At 52.9% G+C, this 24,307-nt stretch overlaps 2 protein-coding genes across 4 annotated transcripts in view; one reads left to right on the top strand and one right to left on the bottom strand.

Annotated features, from left to right (window-relative positions):
• Positions 1–19,243, top strand: part of DNAI1 (dynein axonemal intermediate chain 1) — a 161,753-nt gene extending 142,510 nt beyond the window's left edge. For 2 of the 3 annotated variants that reach the window (XM_075739584.1, XM_075739582.1), the window contains one exon: positions 18,980–19,243. In XM_075739584.1, coding sequence (XP_075595699.1) covers positions 18,980–19,084 — 105 coding nt within the window. In that variant the 3' untranslated portion in view covers positions 19,085–19,243. The remainder of the gene's footprint in view (positions 1–18,979) is intronic. The other variant, XM_075739585.1, reaches the window with a different exon arrangement.
• Positions 19,244–21,429: 2,186 nt separating this feature from the next.
• Positions 21,430–21,906, bottom strand: ENHO (energy homeostasis associated). Its single transcript, XM_010300146.2, has one exon. The coding sequence runs from the start codon at positions 21,764–21,766 to the stop codon at positions 21,581–21,583; it is 186 nt and encodes a 61-aa protein (XP_010298448.1). The 5' UTR covers positions 21,767–21,906; the 3' UTR covers positions 21,430–21,580.
• Between the last annotated feature and the right edge of the window lie 2,401 nt (positions 21,907–24,307).

Genomic DNA, 24,307 nt, shown 5'->3' with positions numbered 1-24,307 from the left:
AAAAGGAAGAGAAGAGCCCTGCGAAGCAGAGGAGAAGAGGGGCTGCCTTACAGTCTCGCCAGCTGTGGGAGATGAGGCAATGGCAGCAATCAAAGCCGCTTCAGGGTTCTCCTGGAGGGAAGCGGTTATGCTCCAATTCACTGAGTGTTTCTGCGAGATGGGATGCCATACACCAACTATGTGAGGCCATCTTAGGGCAAACATCCTCTGCTCTCCCCTACTCCCACATCCCACCAGGGAGCTGCCTGTGATCCCACTGCTCCCAATGTGGGGGGCATCTGAGGTCCTCACCCCCCACAGGGTCCTGGTCAGTGCAGAGACCTATCCTGCCTGGGCAGTGTTGTGTTTCCCACCTCCAGCCCGTTGGGCTGAAATCTCCTTGTTATTCCTCAGATGACGTCCCACGCGCTGTGCCCTTGCTGCATGGTGTCCTGTGGGTGCAGCTCTGCCAACGCCCTCCCCAGTGCAGAGGGATCCTTTAACATCCTTGGCCATGATGCTCCTATTTCTCTGCGGTGGCACAGCTGACTGTTTCAGAGCATCACAGGAGTGCCAGGTCCCATCCAGGTGATTATCCCTCTAACCCCAGCCCTGATGCCAAAACGCTCCCTCCCCACAATCCTGTATTTGTGCAGGGAATTGTCCCTGCTCACTCGCAATATCTTGCATTTGTCCCTGTTAAATCACATACAGGTTTTCCAGGTCACATCTCTGGTCCAGCAAAGTAATTTCAAATTCCGGTCCTGCCTTCCTGGACACCTGCAGCCTTCCCATCTGTCCCAGTGTCCAAGCACTAACAGAAATGTTGACCAGATCCCCTCCAGACCACAGAGCTGTGAGCATTGCACACAACTCTGTGCTGACAGCTCTGGTTACAGCTATTCAGCTGGGTCTTACCAGCTTCCACCCACTTTATATAGATCTTTTGCCTTACTTGAGAATCAGAATATCACGGTAGGCAATGGCAAAGTCTTCCTGAGGTCAAGATTAATGACTTCCGTGTCTTTCCTGTCCACAAGGTCAATTATCTTGTTGCAAAAAGAAATCAGATTGGTTCAGCATGACTTCTTTGGTATAAATCGGTGTTAGCTGTGACGCATCTCCTTGCAGCCACTTACAGGTTGTTGGCTTGTTCCACTCATCTTCTGAAAAGTGAGGTTAATCTGAAGGGTCTGTGATTCTCTTTTTTTAGGGTAGTTACTGCATTTACCTTTTTCAGCTTTCTGATCCCTGTCATCCTCTGAAATTCCCCAAGATAAATGCTTCCGATTCAGGCCGTTAGGTGAGCCGATATGAAACCAGCTGCCTTCCCACGGGGCTAGGGCTGTTGTGGCCAGGATGGTCTCAAACAGCGTAAGCAAGCCAAAGCATGTGGGCACAGATAACACCCTTTGTTAGGGAAACAAATATACCTGGGAACAAAGAGAAATGCACGTGTCCTAAAGCTTGTCTTTTATTCTCCAGATATATATTAATTTAGCTAATAAAAGGCATTGTGTTTCCCTGCCAGCCTGTGCTGTCTGGGTGTACACTAACCCATGTGTTGCTCAGCCAGAGCAGGCATGTCCCCACTTGGTTGCTGGTGTCAGCTGTGATATCCTGAGGACTGGGGATTGCAGGAAAGGGGAAAGGTGCCTTCCCAGGGTCACGGAGGGACCATGGATGTGAGCACTGCTCAGTCTCTGCTTTCTTATTTGTTTGCCTCCTCTGACATTCTGATGATTATATTGACTTGCTGTCAGAAGTCAGGCACCAAAACCAGAATGACCAGCAACAGCTTTTGCAAATGCAGCTATGAGACTGGAGGATGCTCATCCCTCTCCAGGATTAGGCCTCCTGCTTTAATCTGCACTGAAGGAACCTGCCAAGCAAGGAAAAGGAACTGAAAAGCACTCATTTTATCTGGCCTGGGCAACCAAAGAACACCCAGTGGGAATGCAGAAAATTAATAATTTAGTGTCTTTCATGCCATTAAATAAAAAAAGCACACCAGGCTTTGCTGCATGGTTAGAGTTTGTAACAGAGCAGAGCAAAAGGCTGATGGATTTGGTTTCAATTGCAACTGCTTGTTCAAGAAGAAAAGTTGCGCTGTAAGAACACTGCAGCCCAAATGGCTCCTGCAACCTGGGAGCTGGGAAACTCAGGCTGCAGAAGGAAAAGGGAAGCCAAGCCTGAGAAACCTCTGCTCATCCCCTGCCACGAGGCCAAAGGCAGGGCTGTGGAGGAGCCGTCTCATTCAGCCCAGCCTCACAGGGTTTTCCAGCCTAAAGCACCGGCGAAGGAGAGGGGTCTGGGTCCTGCTCCCGCAACAGGGAGATCCTGGGGTAGCTTGGGCCTGAAGTGCAGTTTCTTAGGATGGAAATGCTGGCGTGGCTGTAGGGGACGAAGACTTGCAGAGGGATCTGTCATCCCTTCTACAGTAGCAGGGGAAATGCCAAGCTGCTTGCCCCTTGCCTTTGTAGGAAATGTCATTCTTCAGGGTGTTTGTACCCTGCTCATAGCCAGGGATGTGCTGCCAGCCATGATTTTTTAGAGGCTGATGCTGTAGGCAAGGTCTTCTGCAATTAGTCAGATCTTCATTTCAAGTCAAGGTTAGTCTGAGATGTAGCTCAGAAAAGCAACAAGAAAATGGGACACCACCATTGCCTACATGCAAAGGAAGAGAGAGGGCTTGGCAGAGAAAGTTCCAGCCCTCAGTTCCTTATCTCTGAAATAGTTGTAACAGTTCTGGTCACAGGCTGAGCAGGGTTTCCCAAGAGCAAGGAAATTGGCTTCTCCCCTCCTCTCTATCCCTGCTCCTTACCCAGCTTGGAGTCACTGGCAGGGGTTCATTGGAGAAGGTGCAGCCTGTGTCTCCATGCTTCACAGTGCGTCACAGTGACAGTTTTTGCTTTCTGCAGGCTGCAGTGAAACCACTGACTATACCTTGTCCTTGTTCCTTCCTGTGAGTGTGTAAGCCCTGAGTTAGTAAAAGGCTTGGGTGGACTGTGCTGAAAGGTGCCACAGAAGTGCCACACGTTATGTGATGCAGTTGAGGGAATTAGAAGAAACTTAAACATTGCAATCAAGCTGTTTCCTCTGCTTCAGAAAGAATTGCTTGTCCATCAGTGTGAGACCTCTTAAACACCATCACGCTCCCTATGCACTTACTACTCCATTGGTTTTCAGCCTTGCGTGGAAAATGCTGTTTGACTCAGGCCTGTGATAAACCTGTTGCAAGATACTATTTGTAGCCTGAAAGAATGGTTCAACATGGACTTCCTCTTAAAACTAAACACCCTGTTTAAAAGAAAAAGCACTACCCAAAACCTGCATGGATTCAGGTTCAGGGAGCCAGGACCAGCAGATCTTTAAAGGTAACTGTAGGCAGGGGTCTCTGTGTGATAGAGATGAGTCTGGCAAGGTTCAGCAGGGTATTTTTGTACCCTGCTCCTGTTGATACTGCTGTCAGTGTCAGATGTGAGTGTTGCTGCTGCATAAAGAGCACCAGCAGCAAGAAGGTCTGAGAGGCCAGCACAGATGACTCAGTACCACAGTGGTGTTTTAGCAACGCCCATCAGAGCACAACCAGAAAGAAGGTGGCACGGGGTGGATGCAAATCCCATGCAAAGCGCCCTTGCAGCTCTGGGGCTGCATCCTGGAACTTGAGATGCTGAAAGAGGCTTGAAGGTTGTAAAGGAAAGCGTGAACTCTCAGTGTGGCACTGAAACACAGAGTCCAGCTGCCTCACTGGAGTAATTCAGAACAGAATCGAAACCAGGGCCCCGTGTTTGGGAGTGGTGTTAGCAAATCCAACACCAGCTGCAGTGCACACATCCAAGGTTGACACTTCAATGGAGATGATTGATTAATAAAATATGCAAACTAAGTCTGGAAAGAGCAAGAGGGTTGATCTAGGTAACATAACTTCAAGGAGCTTTTTAGGACCTCACTAATAAATAAAGCCATAACTTGATCTCAGCCTAAAAGTACCTGCATGGTAAGGGATGTGCAATGGTGGAAAGGCTCTTTAAATTAGCAGAAAGAGATATTATAATGTGATTTGGAAGATGACCAAATTCAAACAAGCACTAGAACACACATATTTAGCACAGCACTAGCTTGTCTGCATCCCTCTAACTCCTTCAGGTCAAAACTCCTTGTCTTTTACTGAAAGATGTGCTTTAGCTCCAAGAGGAGTTATTGGTGTGATGAGTTTACTGACTGAGGCTGTGTGAATCATAATGTTTATTTCTGGGCTTAAAATCTATTAAATCTACTTCTGCCTTTGATCTTCTTGAAATGATCAAGGATTGACAGGCATCATCATAGAGAGAGATTCATAGCTTTTATAAAGACGTTGTAACAAGCCAGGTAGCTGTATACGAAGAGATTTACAGATTCCTGAACTCTTCAGTTCTCTTGATTCTGGCTTATTTATTAGCTCATGTGTTAAACAATCAAACTGTAAGCACTCAGAGACAACAAGGTGTTAAAGTAACAGCGAGCATGGGTCAGCATAAAATCAATGTTAACCCTTTTCTGCCATTGAAATAAGCCTAGTGGAAAAAGATATACTTGCCCCACATGTCTGGGATCATATAAGCTCCCCTCTTATGTTAGGTTGGAGCTTTCCCACTTGTCAGTAAGGGCAGGGAACCAGCCCTCACTTTCCGATCCCCATGGTGCCAGCTCTTACAGACTCTTAGTCCAGCTTCCTGTTGGTCCTCTAGCCATCTGCCTCAGGTTCCTACATTCCATAGATTTTTTCCAGTGCTTCCTAGTTGTCATTTTTCACTGGGACACCTTCTTCCTCTCTTTAACCTTCTAATACCAACATTCAAACCAGTCTGTACAGCTTCCTTGACCTTTGGATACTCTAGGAGGAGAGTGCTGGGGAGCTCGTCCCCTCTTAAAGCATGCCAGCATTCCCAGGGGGCTGGGAATTGCCCCACTGAGGGTTGGATTGCTCTGCACCAGTCCTGACACTATAAGCAATAAATGCTTAAGAGAACATTTGCTTAGAAATGCTGCCTGCAATAAAAGCACAACAGAGTAGGGTAGAGCTGCAAACCTCATCCTTCCGTTTTTGCACTTGGTGGTGAAGAACATCGTGGGATCACAGAGCCATGGGAATGTTCAGACTGGAAGGGGTGTTGGGAGGTCTCTAGTCCAACCTCCAGCTCAAAGCAGGGTGAGATTACACAAGGTTGCTGAGGGTTTAGGCTTATCTTGAAAACCTCCAAGGCTGGATATCCAACAGCCTCTCTGGAGCCCTGTTCCAGTGGCTGACTGTCACTGTGGAGAAAAACTTTCTTTTATCACGTTGAATCCTTCCCTCTTTCAGTTTATGGCTGTTGTGTCTCATTCTCCTGCTGCACACCCCCATAAAGAGTCCCTCTCTGTCTTCTTGATATCCCTCTCTTGGGTGCTGGCAGGTTCCTGTTAGATGACCCAAACCCACCTCTTCTCCAGGCTCAAAAAGCCCAGCACCCTTCGTGTCTCCTCAGTGCAAATCCTCCAGCCCTCGACAATCTTGGTAGTCTCTGCTGGACTCAATCTGGTTTGTCAACATCTCAGGTCAGCCCTAAAACTGCCTTCTGCCTCTCTTTATGTAGGTGAAACTGGAACCCACCTATCCATTAGCTGAAAAAGAAAACTTTTTACAGTATGGTTTTCATCACCAGGGGCACAGAACAGAAGCACTGAGCCAGCACAGTTGGCATCTGCTTATCTTATTTCTTTCCTCCCTAAAAAGCTCCTTTCATTTTTTCCAGTGTCTGAGGATATAAAACCACATAGCACCAAGGACTGGAGGTGAGTCCTTCCCACCTCCCAAAGCTTCTTTCATTAACACTCACCTAGTGTTTCTTAATTAGCACATTCTGGCTTGAAGCTGCCTGCCTGCGTTGCAGCCTTCTGGAGAAAATCTGCTGAAGCTTTGTCTACTGTACAACAGGAAATATCGAACACTTAGGCTTCTTACTAGACTGACAGCTACTCTTATGCCATGGCATTACACAGGGGTTGAATGTGGTTCTCACCCACAGCCTCTGCAGCCATGCTTGGCTTTACCTGTCTCTCCTGAGGGAACCTTCTCCTGTGGTTTTGTACTTGCCTTTCTTCAGACTTTTGATGCCAATCCACATGACAAGTGCATGGCTGAGCTAAGCCAGGAGATTGCAAAGGTTACACCAGAAGTGGGAAGAGTAACAGGCTGAAAAATCACCCCAAAAGAGTGGTTATCAGTGGGACAGCTGGAATAACATCTCAGAGCAGTCTGCAGATTTATTTTGGGGGGTTGGTTGGTGTCCTCACTGGAATTTAAAATTTCCCATTCATTCCCTGGATGATCTAGCAGACAGTCCACTTAAAAAGACTGGATCTAAGTCTTGAGGGGGCCTGGTGGCATGGTGTGTCACAAGGACTTTGAAAGACTTTTCATCAAATCTCCACATGACCTTGAAACATTGGAGAGATGAACTGAAATCAAGGAAGATAATTCAGTGAAAACGTTCACAAAGTATCAAAAAGATCTGCCAGGGCTGGTCTCAGCTGTGCTTGATCCTGCTTCAGTGCAGAGCCCAGACCAAGTTGCAGTCCATGGGCTCAGAATTACATTAATGAGCCTATCCTGGTCGGTAATCCCATGCCTGCAACATGGTGTGATTTCAGCGGGGAGCAACATGAGAGTTTGTTTCATGTTGTATTTGCCACAATAGAATTGAAGCCCCATATGGTCATATAGGAAACGTTGCATTTGTCTATGGCTAAATCAGGGATTGCTGGAATAAATCAGCTCTATTACAGGTTCTCTGCTGCTCTCACTGGATTTCTGGCTCATTTACAGATGGTTGCTGGGGAAGTTAAATTACAGACAATAACCATTCACAATGATCCAGGCTTCTTAAGGATTTTACAGGCTAGGGAGAGGCTGGCACTATTTCCCCAGTTATGTTCTTCTCACTTCCGCAGCAATTGCAGCTTTCACTGAGGGATTTTATCCATCTTTATGGCAAATAGGGTGTTAATGAAAGTGTAATTACTAGAATTAAATTTGGGTTTAATTTTCTGAGCACAAGCAGCCCCCTTCTGTCTTTCTTTTGTGTCCTGCTTGGTTGCCAGCTGTGAAAATATCTCTTTTCAGGATTGTTCTTGATGCCAAGGCACTTGCACAATGCCAGGCGTGCAGCAGGGCAATGGGCTCATCCCTCGTCAGACTGCATTTCACCCAGCTCTCAAACGATACTGAGCACTCCCCTGCAGTGAGGGGCAAGAGCATGATCAGCAAAGTGCCTGGAGAAACCACCACGTCTTAGCATTTGTGGTGTCTACATCTTACAGCTCTTCACACACAGGATCTACATAGTTAACTGTTTTGTGGAGAAGCAGTGGGATTATAGGTGGGTGCTGTGACTTTATTTCTACAAAGCAATTTCATCCACCATTCCTCTAGGTCAGTTTAGGTATCTCCTCTGTGCTAGTGGAGAAGAAAAATTTTGGTTAACATCTTGAGGACTCTCAAAATATCACCAGGTTCTTGTTCAGTCTTTATTACTTCCTCCAGACCTGCAGCCTGATAACATGTCTGGGTTTCAGGGAGCTCCTCACACCAGGACGATCCATGCATGGGTTCAGGTCAGAACAGAAACAGGAGAGCCTGGAAAGAAATGACCCCTCCTGAGATGATGATCTGACCATGCTGGGGGAATCTGCAGCCAGAACTGGTATCCAGATGTGGCAAGATCTCTGCCATCTCCACAAAGGAGATGATACCTTCTCCACGGGCCCTCCAGGACAAATGCTGGCTGTTTGCCTGGCAACATTGCCCTGGCCATGTCCCTCTGTCCCAGCTCCAGCAACACAAAGAGCAAGGTGAGGATCAGGCCACATTTGCTGGTGTGTTGAGTCTTTCAGCCTCAGTAAGGTGACAGGCTTTGTACCACTGTTGTTCTCTTAATGTAGCGGAACTGTCCATTTAGTGTTAGGCATGTGCATCAGCTTCAGTTAACTTCTGCTAACATGTTCACTCTAGTCCTCAAATCTGCAATTAATTGTCAGATAGTTGCTTCTGCCAGCTTGGCCACTGTCTTGCTGAAGCTGCCAGCTGCTGGTTAACCTTGTTCCATTCTTTGGTACTAGTGGGACTTGCTGAACAATGGAGAGATTACCTTGGGAAGCGCTTATCTTAAGGGCCTTAATGACTTCTACATTGTTTTCTTCCCAGCCTACCTTAATTTTGCAATACTCTGTTGCAAAGAAGATCCATTAGTTTCAGCAGCCAGCTGAGCAGATGGGTTTAACTGGTCCATGGCACTGAAGTAATTACATTTTGGTACAACAGAGACACAACAGCGAACATGTAAAATTAATTCAGGTGCAGCATCCTGGTCAGTGACTCAAAGCAAAGAGCAGTTTAGGGTGGCCCCTGGCCACACTGTGACTGTGCTGTTGGCTGCATAGACAGTCACTAAGAATTTATCCCTCTGATTTCCATAGATGATGTTGGATTGGCTTTTCCCTTGGCCAGTTCCTACTTCAGATATGTATTAGCATCAGAGAGTTTGATTACTGCTTGCATCTCTCTTCTGCTTCTGTTATAATTAAAACAGCAATATATGCATGAGGCAATTAGATTTTAATAATGCTTTTCTAAATAGGATGTCAAGAAGCTTAGTACAAAAACTTGGGCTGGAGTCAGGTCAGCATCTTAAGACTGAATTGTCATTAAAATGACTGCCTCCCACCCAGACAGTTTACCCTAACACAGGCTCTAGATCAGATTTTTAGTCAGAGCGCAGCTCATCTTTGTCTGCAGACAGGACCCGGGACACCCCATGCTCCTGGGTGGTAGGGCCAGAGCAAGACATGGATAGGGAGAAGTCACCAGTGCATGTGGAATCTGGGTCTGCTGGTGGGACAGGAGCATCCCTAACTGCGACCCCATTGCATCCCCATCGCTACGTGCCAGGGAGCCGATATTCAGGTCTGCTTCCTGCACAGCAATTGTTAATCAGGTCAGGGCAGAGCTGCTCACTGCTGGCATTGTCTCTCAGAAGGAGGTGAGGTGCTCCACGGGTGCCCGTGCCCCCCAGGAGCACTCCCTGAGCTACCTCCCAGCACGTCACTGGCTTTTTCCTGCACTGTTTTGTCCTGTCTGCTTGTGGCTGATATGCAGTCCTTAGGCCCTGCATTTGCAGTCATGCCAGGATGAATCCTCTTCTTCTCTATACTGCTCTTACTCAGACCCTTACGGACAGTCTAACGCCGTTGGGTCACTGTGAACATAAACAGGGACTGTGTAACACAACCTCAACATCACTGCGGGCTGCATGGCTTCAACAAGGAGATGTCCCAACAGGCAGCGATGAGCATCCTCCACCAAGCAGCACTGTGCCAAGCCCATCTTCAGGAGAGGATTGACACCAGCAAAGCTGCTAACCAGGAGCTCCCAGGGCAAACGGAGTCCACAGTGGGTTACAGCTGAGCCTTGTCTGTCTGTGGGGCAGGAAGGGATTTCTCAGCTGCTGTAACAAGTTCGGATCCTGGGGAAGAGCAGCAGCTTTTTCCCATGCTTGTGCTGCGTCCAGCTTCTTGCTGACCCCTTTTAAGCCCTGATTTGCATGCTGCAGCGTAACTCAGTCGTAGCTGATGCGATTTAGCGTGACATCCCACGTAGTCCAGACTAATAGTGTATCTGGTTTCCAGGCCTGGGAGTGTTTGTGCAGCGTTTATTATTGGCCTGGCCGTTTCCTGTGCAGCAGGTGGAGAGAAGCTGAGCAAGTCATTTAATTTGTGGCAAATGGGAGACACAGTCTGAAGTAAACAGGATGCACTTCAGTGAGGACGGAGGCTAAATAGGAGGAGAGGGAAAGGAGATAGGAATAATCGACTGAAGAGGAGGAAAAAATCTCACTTGCCAGCAGTGCCCTGCTGTAGCAGAGATGTTGTACTGGAGAGCACAGGGAAGAGAGGGGTGAGCAGGACATGTGAGCTGATCCTGCTGTGTCACGTAGCAGTGCAAAGGCCTCAGCTCCACTCTGGGGTACCTGGCTTGAAGGACGTGAGGAGCAGGACAGCAGCAAGGACAATGTGGCCAGCTAAGAGGCTGGAAGCAAGGGAGGGGCAAAGAGATGCACACCCCTAAAGAGGTCCTGCACTGGCAAGATAAGAAAGGCAGTGCTCTGAGGTTGTAAGATGGCAGCAAAATGCGTAGGGAAAGGGTTTCAGTGGATGTGAAAGGGACATGCTGAAAGCCAGCACCAGGAGATGGGTTGGCAGCACCATCCCAGGGGGGAGGTTTCAAAAGAAGTGGCCATGCAGGTGATGGGAGCAGAGTGTGACAATCCACCGCTGAGAGCACATTGTGCTGGACACCCCAAGGACTGGGTCAAGTGCTGGGCAAGCAACTGTCAGAAGCAATTTAAAAGTAGTTGCTCCCACCATGAACCAAGGTGGACTAGTGGACAAACCCCTCCTAGCCCTGCTCCAGGTTTCACTGTGATTTAAAGGAAACCTACACACAAGAATGTGTTGTTGAGATGACATAATTGTTCACGTGGTTGAAATACCTAGTGCTATTTCTGGAGCATCCCTGAGTTCAAGTGCCATCATGGAGAGCTGGAGAGAGGGAGAGAGCACTGTGGCTGACATTAAATTGCAGACTGAGCTCTTTCAGTAAGTAGAACAGTATCACTCGTAATTCATCTTTCATGCTATTGGCATTTATTGTTATTAAATATGGGGCATCTGTGAGTGAGGACATTTATTTTCACTTCCACAGTTTCCAGTGTACTTGTATTTATGCAGAGTGAAATATATTCCCACACTCTCATGTTAGTAGCAAACAAGAATACATTTCCTATGCAAATATTTTTATGAGCTGTATTAAAAATTCAGCATGACATAAGTTTTAAAGAAGGTGCCATGTTAAGAGAGAAACAGCAGTTGGACTTTCTTAAGTTAAAAGGTGATCACAGGGGATCTATATGTATTAACAGTGGTGGTCAGAGAAAGTGGTATTGGAAAAATTGCAACTTTTAAAAATATATTATTCATACAACTGCAAATGATCTCTCACGAGATGCTATGCTCTATCAGATAGCAGCAGTACCAAAGTGTTGCAGGAGCTGCACATTCACATCCATGTTTTGTTCCTTTTATTAAACTCTAATCCGTAAGAGCTTACTGTGCTGTCATGTAAAAATGCTAAAGTAAAGCTGAATTAAGAAAAAAATGATGCTGAGTGACAAAGAAATGTTGCTGGCTGGCTGACAGTGCTACCTGCCAGCTGGCATCAAGGGCTGCAGGTTGACTTACGATGTCCCTGTGCACCGCAGGGTATCTCCTTGCTTTTTCCCCTTTGGATGGGTTTGATGTACGTGCCCGTGGGTGCTGTGTCTGCCCAAGCCTCTCACCGCAGGGCTGCCAGCCTGAGTAAAGAGGTGCTGCAGATGTGGCTCCTTGTGGTAGGCACAAGAGCTGGGGAAATCTGGGCATCTTTAGGACTGGTTAGGTTTCACTGGAATTGCAGCAATATTTGGCATTGAGCTAGTAGCCAAGGTGTCGCCTGTCTAGTGGTTTGTATGGACAATCTCAACTAGAACCCTCTTCTCTCTTCCTTCCTCCCCCACCCCTTGCGTCTGAGAGATCCTATATTGGCACTAATGCCCCCACCAGCCTTTCCATCCATTGCTGCTGTAACACACGGCATGTGGGCAGGTTTTGGGTAACGGGGCTTCCCACTGAGTGGTGCTAAGAGTTAATTAAAGTAATCCATCCCACCCTGAAGAGCCCAATGGTACTGCAGAAAGCCTGAACCCCGTAGGGCCAGATCCAGGGTTTGAGGGTGGTGGGGGATGCACTGCCTGCCCCCTAGGGAGATGAAGGAAAGGGCTTCCTGTCCCTCTGTCCTTATCCCAACTTGCACCACCAGCACCCCCTGGGCTGGAGGCAAAAGCTTTTGGGCTTCTTTATTCCACTCCAGCCCTTTTACGAAGCCTCTGCAGGTCAGGGGAAGTCTTGCACGCTGAGCACACAATGATTTTTCTCAGTGCTTAGCACTTAATCTGTGAACTGATATAACTGAAAATCTTTTCCATGAACCTTGTGAGGAGTTTATCATCTCACCACGCTGCTCCGTTCGAGGTGGCTGCTGTTGGCTTGTCTCAGTGACCGAGGGTAATGATGCCCAAAGGCAAAGCTCTTCTCCATCTCATACTCACACTGCTCACAGTTAGAGTGCAGCCAAATTGTCCCCAGGGCTGGCAAAACCCAGTGTGACCTCCTGAAGGAGCAGAGAGCCTGTTGCTGATGCTTCCTAATCACAGCATCTGTGCAGGGCAGAGTTAAGAGTATTTGCTCATTTGACCCGTTTCAGACCATAATGTCTTTGGATAACTTTAAGATTTATCCTTCACTTTAAAGATACATTTTGGCAATACGTGAACTGAGGATCATGACCACATCCTTGTTTTTAAGCCATAAGTGTCAGATACGGAAAAGGCAGAAGACTGACTGTTTTAAATGGTTTTGGTGGGTTTCTGCAGCTGGTACTGGGATAAATTCAGAAGGAGTTAACAAGTCATTGTAATGCCCAGTTTGGAGGAGCTGTGGTGACCACCGTGGGCCCTGTCTGTGCTCAGCTTGGCCTTGCTCACTGAAGTTTTCATCCATGGCTGCTAAATGTGGTCTTCTTATGGCTATATTTAGGTGCCTAAATTAGTGGTGTGTAAGAGACTTCGCTTGCAGCTCTGGAGTTAGAAGGAAAAGGGAACATTCAGTGTGGCTGGAAGCCAAATCACTTTGTCAGTGGCCCAAGCAGAAGAGCTTGGTGCTTTCTTAGCCTGGTCCCACCTGTTGTGAGGCTGGTCCCACCTGTTGTGCACCCCACGGTGCCCACCAACACCCTCCTCTGGCTTTCCTGTGCCCAGAGCCGGTGGGGCCATGCTCACACTGCGGTCACTGTGAGATGGCCTATGCCGTTTAGCAGCTTGCCGTGCTCAGCCAGGGTATACAGCTGGATCAGGCCAGCTAGCGAGTGCTTTCAGAGGGCACTGCTGATGCTTCACTAAATCCTTTTAACACAACTTGCTTTAGAGCCTCACTGCTTAGTTTTTCTTGACCTCCTTGCAGAAGGTCAGTAGTGATGACACCACAGCACTGACTACCACAAAAGCAAAAGCCAAACTCTTTCACAGCTTTGCCGGAAGCTGCCAAAACAGGGAAGGGTTTGGCTCCTCCTGTGTGCATGTCTTTAGCTTTGCCAGAGAACACTGCAAGGAGGGTGAGCAAGAGTGTGGGATCCCAGCCGGTCTTCAGCACAGCAGGCGCAGAGCTCTGGTGACAGCTATCCTCCCTTATGGCCGTGGATGAGGGTTTGATCTTGCTATTAGCTCTCTGCTGCTGCAGAGCCCATCCTTTCCATCAAACAATCTCTGCCCTCTCCCATGGGACTTTGTAAGCCAGCCAGCCATGCGGCATGCTGCAAGCAGGTACCCACCGTTTAGATACAGATGACGCCTGCCCACGTCCCCTGGGTGTCACCCAATTCCCTCTAGTTTATTCCCAGTGATACTCCCAGCCCCTTCCAGGTCTGATCCAATTTTGTTTGCACCTCCTGCCTGTCAGTTATCACTGAACTTTGCTGACGCACCTTTACTGGTAGATGTGTGCTGCTGAAACACAGACTGGTCCCAGCGCTGCGTCTTGGCTGATTCCAGTGTCTTCACTGGTGACTTCCAGCAAGCAAGGGCAGGTCACCTGGGGCCACAAGACCTGTCTGCGCTGCTGTGCCTTGGCATGGTCCAGCGCAGATACTAACAGAGATCTCTCAGTCAAATATGTGAACTGGAGCAAGGAGAGGTGCTTGCCCTGAACAGCACAGGTTTTAGCTTGAACTGGAGGGATGAACATCTTTGAGACCAATGATCCTGTGTGGTTGCTGATGCCTGAATGACCCCGGCATCCCCTGGGCTTTTCTGCCGTTTTCATTCCCTGCAAGCAGATCATTTCCTGTGTCATTTATTTCCAAACAGTAGCAAAATAAGCCTAAATCCTTATCTCCAGTCTGTCAGCTAATCCTTCCACGGGCCAGGAGCAATGCTGTCAAATCAGACTGCGAGAGTGACTCAAGGCTCTCTGTGACTGATAAGCACGTTGCTGCTGTATGTAAACGGGCTTCTTGAGAGACCAGAAGTGGTCCTGGCACAGACATCATCCCCAGCTCCGTGTAACTCTAGCTTCACCTGCTGTATAACAGTGTGGGGTTGCAACAGGACCATGACAGGCTAGGATTTAGAAGGCTTCAGGGATGCAGGTCATATCACACCCCCATTGATGCATATTTTGTTGGTGGCCCAGGGAGCTGCTGAGGAAGATTTTGCTGTGTTCATGAAGGAGTTTGGGTTTCCTTGGTCTTCACAGCAGAAATGCTCCAGGGAAGTCTCTTCCTTGCTTTCATTCATTGAATTCACTGGACTCATTGCTGGGATGCTTTGCTAATGGAGGAACCCTTACCCTGGAGGTGTCACCTTAACCTACTCCTGAGCAGGGCAGAAAGAACAAGAAAAGGTCTTTTCCAGAAGCAACATGTCTGTGAAGACCTGGCAGGCTGTGTGCTCCTTCCCACTGAGGATAATAAGGATGGGAGTTTTGGGCAGCCCCGTTGGTGGTTTCTTGGAGCTTCTCATCCCCTTCAAAATCAGTGTGTAAAAGCTTAAACACCTTTTGCATGGGAAGCTGGTGTCTTAGATCACTGGGCTGCTTTGTAAAGTGTCCAGATCTCATCCCAGCACAGCTGTACCCAGAAATCCCATCCTGCCAGGAACAGCAGGGACTATGACTATCAGTGTCATGATGGTAGCAGGGCAGAGCCAGGCCTGTGCCCCTTGGCCAAAATTCAGCAGGGGGAAGAGTCCCCTCTGCTCCTGGGGAAGTTATGGAGACTTTTCTGTCTATGTTTGTGCCAGCATGGTTGACTTCCTCACAACTTTAAAACATAAACATGTTTTGCTTTGTTTAATCGAAACCTTACAGCAGATGTTTTATGATTATTTCGCCAATGGGGCAAAAAGAAGGATTTTTGAAAAGTGCCAGCATTATAGCTTTTATGGAAGAGTTTTATTAACTCGACGGTTTAGTGTTCAGCTAGGGAATGAAGGCATCAGCCAAGACGCAGGGAATCCAGTTTAAATTACTCCCATATCTTGGATGTAGAGTTCAGTATGTGCCAGCATGGGGAGGGCTGGGGCTCCCAAGAAGATGGGCCTGGGGTCTTCAACTAGCCAGTCCTCATCCTCATCCTCATCCTCATCCTCATCCTCATCCTCATCCTCATCCTCATCCTCATCCTTGTCTTCACTCTGTCCTCATCCCTGGGGCCTTGTCTCAGTCTTCTTCCACCAGTATCAGTACTCACCTTCCAGTGTGAGTACTCACTGTTGGGGCTGCAGGACTATCAAGGGTCCTGCAGCAGTTGTGCCCATGCTGCCTATAGGGTTAGGAGCCCTGTGCTCCAGTTTCCTTGCCTGGGGAGCCAGAGCAGAGCCCAGGCATAAGGCAAAGGGAGCGTGAAGGCAGTGGGGGACTTGGCCAAGAACACAGAAGCACAGGGAGATGTAGGGGGTCTCCTCCCCATCTCATCTCCCTGGGGTCTTGCTCTGTCAGTGGGGCAGAGTCCGTCCCTGTGCAGCACCTTGTCTGCCCCTGCCATGAGCTTTCCTGACACGTCCCTCATCACCATTTCAACCAAGAGCATTTTGCTCTCCTGCTGGGAACTTGTAACAATAAAATCAATGGAAACACTGCTATGAGCGGCTCTGGTACCCATTTGATGAGCTCCTCAGGGACAGACCTCCCATGTAAACTCAGCTCTGCATCTGTCAGCTCCGTGGGAGGGATGCTGTATCCTGGCTCCCTCTCAGCTCCCAATGAGCCCCATGGACGCGGTGTAAGCAAGGATGCTGGCAGAGGATGGGCTCAGCCACACAGCAAGTGGCAGAGCGCCATGAGTGTCCTTTCCACACCTGGCCATGGCATTCATCAGGAGGACAAGCCCATCAGCAGCTGTGCGTAGAGGTGATGCTTCCCTGCACAACACACGCTCCAGGAAATTGCAACAGCTCTGCTCCGAGAAGGGCTGCTTCTCTGAAGCCTAAAGCAGGTAAAGTCCTTGGATTTGTAGGAAGCTGTCGCATGTATCCAGACAGATACCACGGTGCTGTGGTGGTGCCGTCAGCTGCCTATAGTAGCCTGGCCAGCTCACATGCACAGGCACCCCGGGAAAAGCAGATGGAGGAATAAAGGGAAACTTTTCGTTCCAGTGCCCCCAAAAGGACATTATAATTTTCCTTCCCTGTGTCATCCTGCTTGCCTGGTTATGTGGCGTTAAATTAGGGCTCTGGTTTGGTTACGGCTCATTACAGGCTTGTGTGTGGCTTTATTGCAGCTTGCTCAGAAGCACCAAAGGAGCTGAGCCAGTGTGAAAGTCGAGGTTTTTAGGGACAGGTTGGTGACTAGGAGCTGAGCCTTGCCTGTGGCTGATGACTTCAGCAAGGCTCAGACACAGTCCCCATGGACCTGGTGTAACTACCTGGAGGGAATTGGTCCAAGACCCTCCCTGGCCCTACCAGTGGGGAGAGCAAAGGGCTTGGGATGGAGGTAGGCTGATGGGAAACAGCTTCAGCATCTTCTTTTCTCAGCTGAGCAAAGCAGGTTCCTCTTAGCCTGTCCCAATGACCTGTGTATGGTGCTGTGTGCGACGCAGGGTGCCAAAGGGAGTGGTTTGAATGCCGTCAGACAGCAAAGCAGCTTTTCTGCAGAAATAGCTAAGTCCTGAAATACCCCGAGCAGCTGTGTTTATTCCAACGCTCTTGCTCAGAGAGATACTCGGCTGTGACGTGGGCCGTTAGTACAAACATCGTTCCCAGTGCCTGCCCGGACCGGAGCCACAAAGGGCGTTGCTCACTTAGTGGCGTTAATACAAACCAGCACCGTCCCAGCATGCAGTCGATGGACTCGATAAATAAAAACAACCCTGGCTTGTGCCAGCGCTTGGGCAAGGAATGGGACAGTCTTATCAGGAGCAGAGGGGTTTCCAAATGGCCCCGTTCCACACCCCACCCCCCAGGGCCACTTTCACCCCAGCCATGCCCTCCAGCAGCCAAGAAAACCTCTGCTCTGTCAGGGCTGTGCTGGGCTGGGATGAGGGAACGGCCTGGGGGATCCCTGGGGACCTTTCCCAGTGATAATCATCTTCAGTGATCATCATCTTCAGCGATGTCCATATTTGCTAGAGAAACGTAGCAAGTCCCCTGCAGCCCTGTGACTTTGTTGTGCCTTGGTGTTACTTTTCAGCGCTGAAGGAAAGACACGTGTTTGTAATTGCTGCACCCGGGGCCATTAGAGGAGCTGATTCAGCAGGAGGAGAATTGATCTTTTCTAAGCTAGGAGAGAAGAAAGCAAGTGACCTCCTTGCTCAGAAGCTGTGCACTGCTCCCTTGGCATCCCAAGAGCATCCCCATGCAGAGGCCATGCTTCAGGGATGCTGGGAAGTGCCCGCATATCAGTTTTCCATGGGCTGCCTCCAAGCCCAGTTGGTGATGCTCCCCTTTGCTGTGCCACAGGGTCAGGGACCCACTGCCACCTCTCCCAAGCCCACCTGCCAGACTGGGTACCAGCCTTCCTGCTCACCTGTGCTTGGCATCTGCTACCTGGGGTGCCCAGAGCCATGCTGGACACAGAGGAGCTTCCCAGCCCTGGAGCAAGGATCCCCCTTCCCCCCAAATCTAGAGGCAAGAGCCGGCAGGCTGGCAAAGGGGCAGGCTGTGAGCAGAAGGCATCGCTGAACAACAGGATGTGGTGACTGGGTGGATGCTGTTTTGGAGGAAGCCCACAGGGTAGATGCTCAGCTACAGGAGGGCTTAGTGGGCTGAATGCGGGTTGAAAAAATCCTCTGTTGCAGCTGTGTCTGCCATGATATGCACCTGGAGAGCCCAAACCTGGTTATCATTTTCCCAAAGCCCCCAAGCTCCAATGAGAGTGGCACAGTGATGTTGCAGCCCGCAGTGGGTGGGACACACTCTGCCTGAAGCACTGGGTGGCACTCGTACCCTTAGCAGGGACATTGTCCCCCACCAGGCCTGGAAGCTTCTGCTGCTCCCAAGCAAGCACGGACTGAACTGGACAGGCTTATTTCCCTTGTGCTACGTGATTTCTCCCAAGATACTGGTGGTTTGCTCTAGCAGCCAGGGAGGGAGCTGCTGGGAGGGTTGGGATGGGTGCTGAGGGCTTGTCCTCCCTGTCCACGCTGAGGCATGCATTGAGGCTGGCACAGCGGTGTGCAGTGAGGCACAGGGCTGTCCCATGGGATGCTTGGGTTGTGCCTGGAGCAGGAAAGCCTCAGTGAGAAGCTAACAGCTCACCTGGGAGCCCTGACTCACTTCTCTGCCCCGGGGTTAAGGGCTCTCAGCACCCACCTGCCCTCCTGAGAAAAGCCATTTGGGTGCAAAATGGCTGATTCCCACTCCTGTGGCCGTCTCTGCACAGGAGTACCAACATGGGATGGGCACGGTGGGACCATTTTGGGGAGGTTTGGACATCTGCATCGCTGTCAATGCCCTGGGAGTCATGCATGCCTGGCCCCTCCTCGGGGCCTGGGGGAAAAGCTGGGGGGCTTAGAGGGCAGTGCAGTCCCACAGGGCAGAGAAGGGCTGGGAGGAGAGGCAGAAGAGGATTTGTGTTGCTGTGGATCAACAGATCCATTCCCATCCCCACCCAAAACCTTCCTTACTGCCCTTCACCAGTCCATGAGGGCTTTTATACATCTCATGGCACCTTGGGCTTGAAACATGGGGACAGGCAGGTGCATCCCCCCCTCCCCTCCCCGGGCAAGGGCTGAGAACTGGGATACAGCAGCCCAGCAGCCCTCCCCACGCTGGACCCCTCCCCATCCCTGTGGTCCTTCCTGCTCACAGCTTTGCCCCGCTTGCTCTCTTCGCAGGAGAAGAAAGGCCAGGAGGTTAAGAGAGGCCCTGAGGTGGAAATTGCGAAGCTGGAGAAGCTGCTTAACCTGGTGAGAGAGCCAGAGAGCAAGGCAGAAAAGTGAGCAGGGGGAATGACGGCTCTGCTGGGGGCCGCCGGACGAACAAGCCCAGCTTTGATCGGCAGCTGTTTGGCATGCAAGCCACGGCCCCATGCCGCCCGCGCTTTGCATAGCAGTAACATTTTGCCTCTGTGCTCGGACAAATAAAGAGAGGTGCTGGGAGAGCCGTGGTGTGCAGTCATCTCTGGGGTCAGGCAGATGTCACCATGCTCGGTCCCCCAGAGCCCCACAGCCCTCAGCTCTTCCCCACCCCTGGCTGGGCTTGCACTGGGTGAGGGGCAGGTGAGGGCTGCCCCATGAAGGGCAGGTGAGGGCTGGTCCCACCAGCCCCAGGGAAACCTCAGGGCTGCAGCTTGATGGCAGCCAGTCCCGCCGTGAAATGTGGCCAGAGAAACTGAGCACTGAGCTGCAGCCCCACAGCCATTTGTGAGGTCAGCCACGCACGGCCCTCTGGACTTTGGGGTGGCAGCCTAAGCCAGAGGGTGGCTGGGGATCTGGCCTGGCCCCCCCATGCCTGTGGGAGAGGGACATGCCACCACTCCAGCCAGCGTATCACAGCAGCTGCCAGCCACCAGCTTTGGGATGCTCACAGCTCCCCTCTCCCCAGGAGCACTCGGCGTGGGGCTCAGCCACCTCTGCTCAGCTGGCAGCTGCGGGAACGCCTGGGCGCTGGGGTCTGCAGAGCCTTCTCACCAGTCCGACGCTTTGCGGCAGAGGGATTAGCTGCTACACGGCTGCGGTGGCAGCAGGAGCCGCGGTGGCCTCACCGCATGCTGATGAGCAGGGACAGGCCGTCACCACTGGAGCCTTGCACACAGCTGCTGGGACTGGGGACCAGAGGTGCTCATTCCACTGGTCAGGGGTGGTGACAGCTCTCCTCCACCCCCTCAGCTGGCCTGTGTTCCCCGCAAGCATCCCTTAACTTAAGGGCACGGCTTGGAAACTCTGGAGCTTCAAGCACCAGGGTTGGGGGGTGCTCCCTGCAGACAGCCACGTGCGCCCAGCCCAGGCAGACATGCTGCGGGCATGAAATACCCAGCCAGGTTTCTCACCCAGCATTTAAAAGCCATGGACAGATGCCAACATGAGCCCTTCCTCATCACCATCACCCGGCAAACCACCTGCAGTCCCGCAGGGACATCAGCAACCAGCCCTGGGGCAGCCACTCCTCAGTCCTGTGGGACAAGCAGGACACACCACCTCCCCCAAATTTTTCAGACGGTGGGCAGAGCTCAGAGACACCACCTGGGTCCTACAATCAGTTTATTAGTCTAGTAAAAACAACGCTGCAAAGGGATGTGTTAGCTACACCTGACATGGGGAGGAACCGCAGGCTATGCCAGGCTTGGCCAAGCTTGCACAGCGACCCTGGCCAGCCTCCCTCCAAGCACAGCCCACCCCTCTATCCCCTTATTGAAGCAGCTGTGCCAGCAGAGACCTTGGCTGTTGCTGGGCTCTAGGATGGACAGGGCAGAGCCTTCCAAAACCACAGTACCTGCAGGCAGGGTGGGGGAATGCAGCTCCCAGGCTTGGGGACAAGCCAGACCACCGGCATCCCTCCCCACAGAGCCACTGCAGTCCCCAGGGAGCGACAGGGCTGGGAACACCTTTCAATGCTGTCTGTCCAGGCACCTTTATCTCCCCGTGTCTCCACCTCCCCACCAAAAAGCCATCCCAGGCTGCTCTCAGCAGGGGTGGGGATGCCATTGAGGGCACGTCTGCTGCCCACAGACAGGTCAAACCCCGCTGGCTGGCCTCAGGTGGGAGCAGGCAGGAGGGCAGGCAGGGACACACACTCAGCAAGGAGGAGGGCTGTTTGCTTGGCAGTGTTGGTGCTAATGCTGAAGGGGACTAACAGACAGATCGGGGACAAACAGACCATGCAGACCCTCTTGTGGCTGCTGGGGCAGATGGTGCCAAATGCCCTCCTGAAGCTGGGGGCACATGGCACCCCAACACCATCCCCAAAGACATCCAGACCAGTAATACCCCACTCTGCCAGTAGGACCAGGGCTGCTGGGATCCCCCGAACACGTCCCACCATGGGGCAGCCAGCCCACTCGGGGCCAGGCGCCTGTGCCAGCTGCACTGCCTCCCCTCTCCAAGCTCCAGATTGGCCTCACTCAGGTCTGCAACGCAGCTGCCACTGGCCCAGGCCACGAGTCCCAGGGAGGAGCCCACAGGCTGTCCCCAAACACGGGGTGTGCTTGAGGGCAGGACTCTTGCTGAGCTCGCTGGCCACTGGGACAGGCAGGATTATCCCCATAGCACATCCCTAACCACTGTCTCTCCATCCCCATGGTTACTGTGGGCATCTGCAGGGACTTCATACACCAAAATCACGCAGTTGAAGGGCTGTGCCCCGTGTCACAGCCCCTGCAAGCAGCTCGGCATCCCATCTGCTCTCATTGTGCCCGGAGCAGCGCCCCAATCCCAATACAGGCATCCAGGCTGGTGCGACTGCTTTGGCACAGCCGGGTACCCAAGTCCCCAGGCAGATCAGGGCTGCAGCAAGTACTTCTCTTCATTCCTTGTTTCATCTATGTCAGAAGCTGGACTCTTCCTGGGGCACGAGGGGGTCCTGCAGGCCTTGCAGAGGATGAAGAAGAGGATGAGGATAAGCAATGCGATGACAGAGTTAAAAGAGATGGCCACGACCGCTCCAGTGGAGAGAGCAGCCCCCATGGCCACTGCCCCACAGGAAAAAGCGGGGCCGGCAGCTCAGCCCCACACTTAGGATGCCAACGCAGCGATCAAGCACGAAGCCTCCACCTGCCGGCATTGGCAGGGGACAAAGGGGACAGCTGCGGTGCTGGGATGGGGCTGGGGCCAGGCGGGCAGCAGGACAGCATCGCCCCACCACAGTTTGGCCACTCGCAGCTGTGTCCTGGGCTTCACTGTGCCGCTGGGAAGGATTGATCAGCGCTTCCTCTCCACTTCTCCTCCTCTAGCAGGGCAGTGGGGACACAGACACCCCTCTCCTCCCTCCTGCACCTGGAAGGAAGAAAGTGACTGTCACCGCCGGCACAAGGGGACAGGCTGCCTGAGACCCTCAGGACGGGCTGTGGGGGGGACCAGCAGGCAGCGACCCCAGGGCCCATGGGGCTCCTCTGGGGTTTGGAAGCTACAGCAGCACCCAGGTCAGTTGCTGTTTGCAGGGTCCTTTCCAGCGTCCCACACCCCAGCTGTCCCCTCCTGTCCCCTGCGGGGGCCACTAAGCCGGAGGTGTCCCCAGTGGGAGACCCATCGCCTCATCGCATCCCAAACCCCCCCTCTCCGGGGCATCCCCGGGTGGCTCTGGGCAGCCTTGGCCCAGCTCTTGTCCCCTCTCCACCCTCTACCTGCTTCTCCGGCCGCCTGGACCCCGCTGTGAGGTCCTGCACCCCCAAACGGGGCGAGCAGCTGGGGGCAGCCCCCTCTTGTGCTTTTTTACTCGGGTCGGGCAGAGCCCCGATTTTGGGGGTCCTCGGTGCTTCTAATCCCCCGCCCCGCCGAGGAGCGGGACACCCGCGGAGTCCCCGGCCAGCAGCGGGGCACCGGCCAGCAACAGGTCCCGCCGAATTCGCCCTCCCGTCGCGGGGCCCCGGCGCTACCTACCTGCCTCCGCTCCGCCCCAGGAACCGCCGGGACCCCGCCGGCGGGCGGGCGGGCGGCGCTGCCGGGTCCGAGTGCAGAGCGGGGTCCCGACACAGGCTGCCGGCGCGGAGCGGTGTGCCGGCACCGGGCCCTGGTGCACGGCGCGGAGTCCCGCTGCGGAGCGGGGCCGCGGTGCTCGGTGCCGGTGCGGACCCCAGGCGCGGTCCCGCCGCGGGCCGCCCGGTGGGTGCCGCAGCCCCGCGCGCTGCCCGCTCCCTCCCGCCGGCACTGGGGGGCGGGCCCTGATGGCGCCCCGCCCCCGCCCCGCCCCCCGCCATTGGTGGCCGCCCCCCATCCGTCGTGTGCCATTGGGCCAGAGCTCGGCTCAGGGCCCGCCCCCTCGGCCGGCGCCCACGTGAGCGGCGGGGAGCGCCGCTGGGCAGCGCGCGCTCTGCCGGCCCGGCCTGGCCCGGCCCCGGCCCCGTCCTTCCCCAGCTGCCCAGGCTGCCTGTACCACGTTGCCCCTCCTGTCCTGCCTGTACTGCCCCCGCTGCCTGTACTGCCCTGTCTCTGCTACTGGTACAGCCCTGCCTGTCCTGCCCGTGCTGTTCTTCCGTCCTGCGGGCCCTCCTGTACCGTCCTGCTTGTCCTGCCCATGCTGCCACGCTTGTCCTCCTTTGTAGCCCTGTCCTGCCCGTGCTGCCTGTACTGCTCTGCCTGCCCTGCCTTCCCCACACTGCCCATGCTGCCTCTATCGCCTCTGCCTGTACTGCCCTGCCTGCGTGGCCCACGCTGCCCTTACCTGCTCAGCCTGGCCCTGATCTGCCCAGCTCTGCCAGGCCCAGGGGGCACTGCCTGGCTCTCCCTGCTGCTGCCTCGTCCTGCCCTTAACCACCTGCTGCTGCCTGCCCTGCCCCTGTACACACATGTGCACACACATTTGCACACACATGTGCACACGTACACACACACATACCTGAGGGTGGAGCAACTAGGCTGGGGTCCCTGCCGGGACATGGGGGTCGCAGGCAGGCAGAGGTGGGCACAGGCGCTGCTGCAGTCTGTGGAGGGGGGACAGGTCATTTAGGGACACTCAGTACCCCAGGGACCTGGGCAGCAGCAGCCGCATAGACACAGTTGGCTTCTCCCTGTCCTGTGCAGGGGGAAACTGAGGCACGGGACAGCACAGCCCTGCTGAGCTGCAACCGCCAGCCTGCATATGGGGATCGGAGCCAGAGACGCCCTGGTGTGGGGTGTCACCCTGGCTGAAAGACACAGATGTGGCACAGAGGGGAAGCAGCTGGGGCACACAGGGGCTCTCCCCACAGCTGTGGGGGTTGCTGGGGACCCCCAGGGATCAGGTCCCAGCACCCGCAACTGCTCTGAAAAGCCGCGGCTGGGCCACATGTCCGTCTGGCGGCACAGACACACAGTGGAGACATGAGGGGATCTGCTGCACCCTCTCAGGGCACAGGGGGGCCTGTCTGTCCGGGCAGCCCCACACAGTGTGTGACACCGGGGGAGGGAGGCAGCTGGATGAAGAGCAGATCCCTCAGACAGCCAGGGACCCCTCCTGGCTGACCCGATGGGCTGCTCAGGGGGCTCAGGGATGGACAGGCAGCTGCTCCCTCTCCAGCCGGGGGAAGGAAA

This window comes from Balearica regulorum, chromosome Z (genome assembly GCF_011004875.1).
Source record: "Balearica regulorum gibbericeps isolate bBalReg1 chromosome Z, bBalReg1.pri, whole genome shotgun sequence".
NCBI classification, from domain to species: domain Eukaryota; kingdom Metazoa; phylum Chordata; class Aves; order Gruiformes; family Gruidae; genus Balearica; species Balearica regulorum.
The sequence above is the reverse complement of the archived record's forward strand: the minus strand, read 5'-3'. Positions and strand labels throughout refer to the sequence as shown.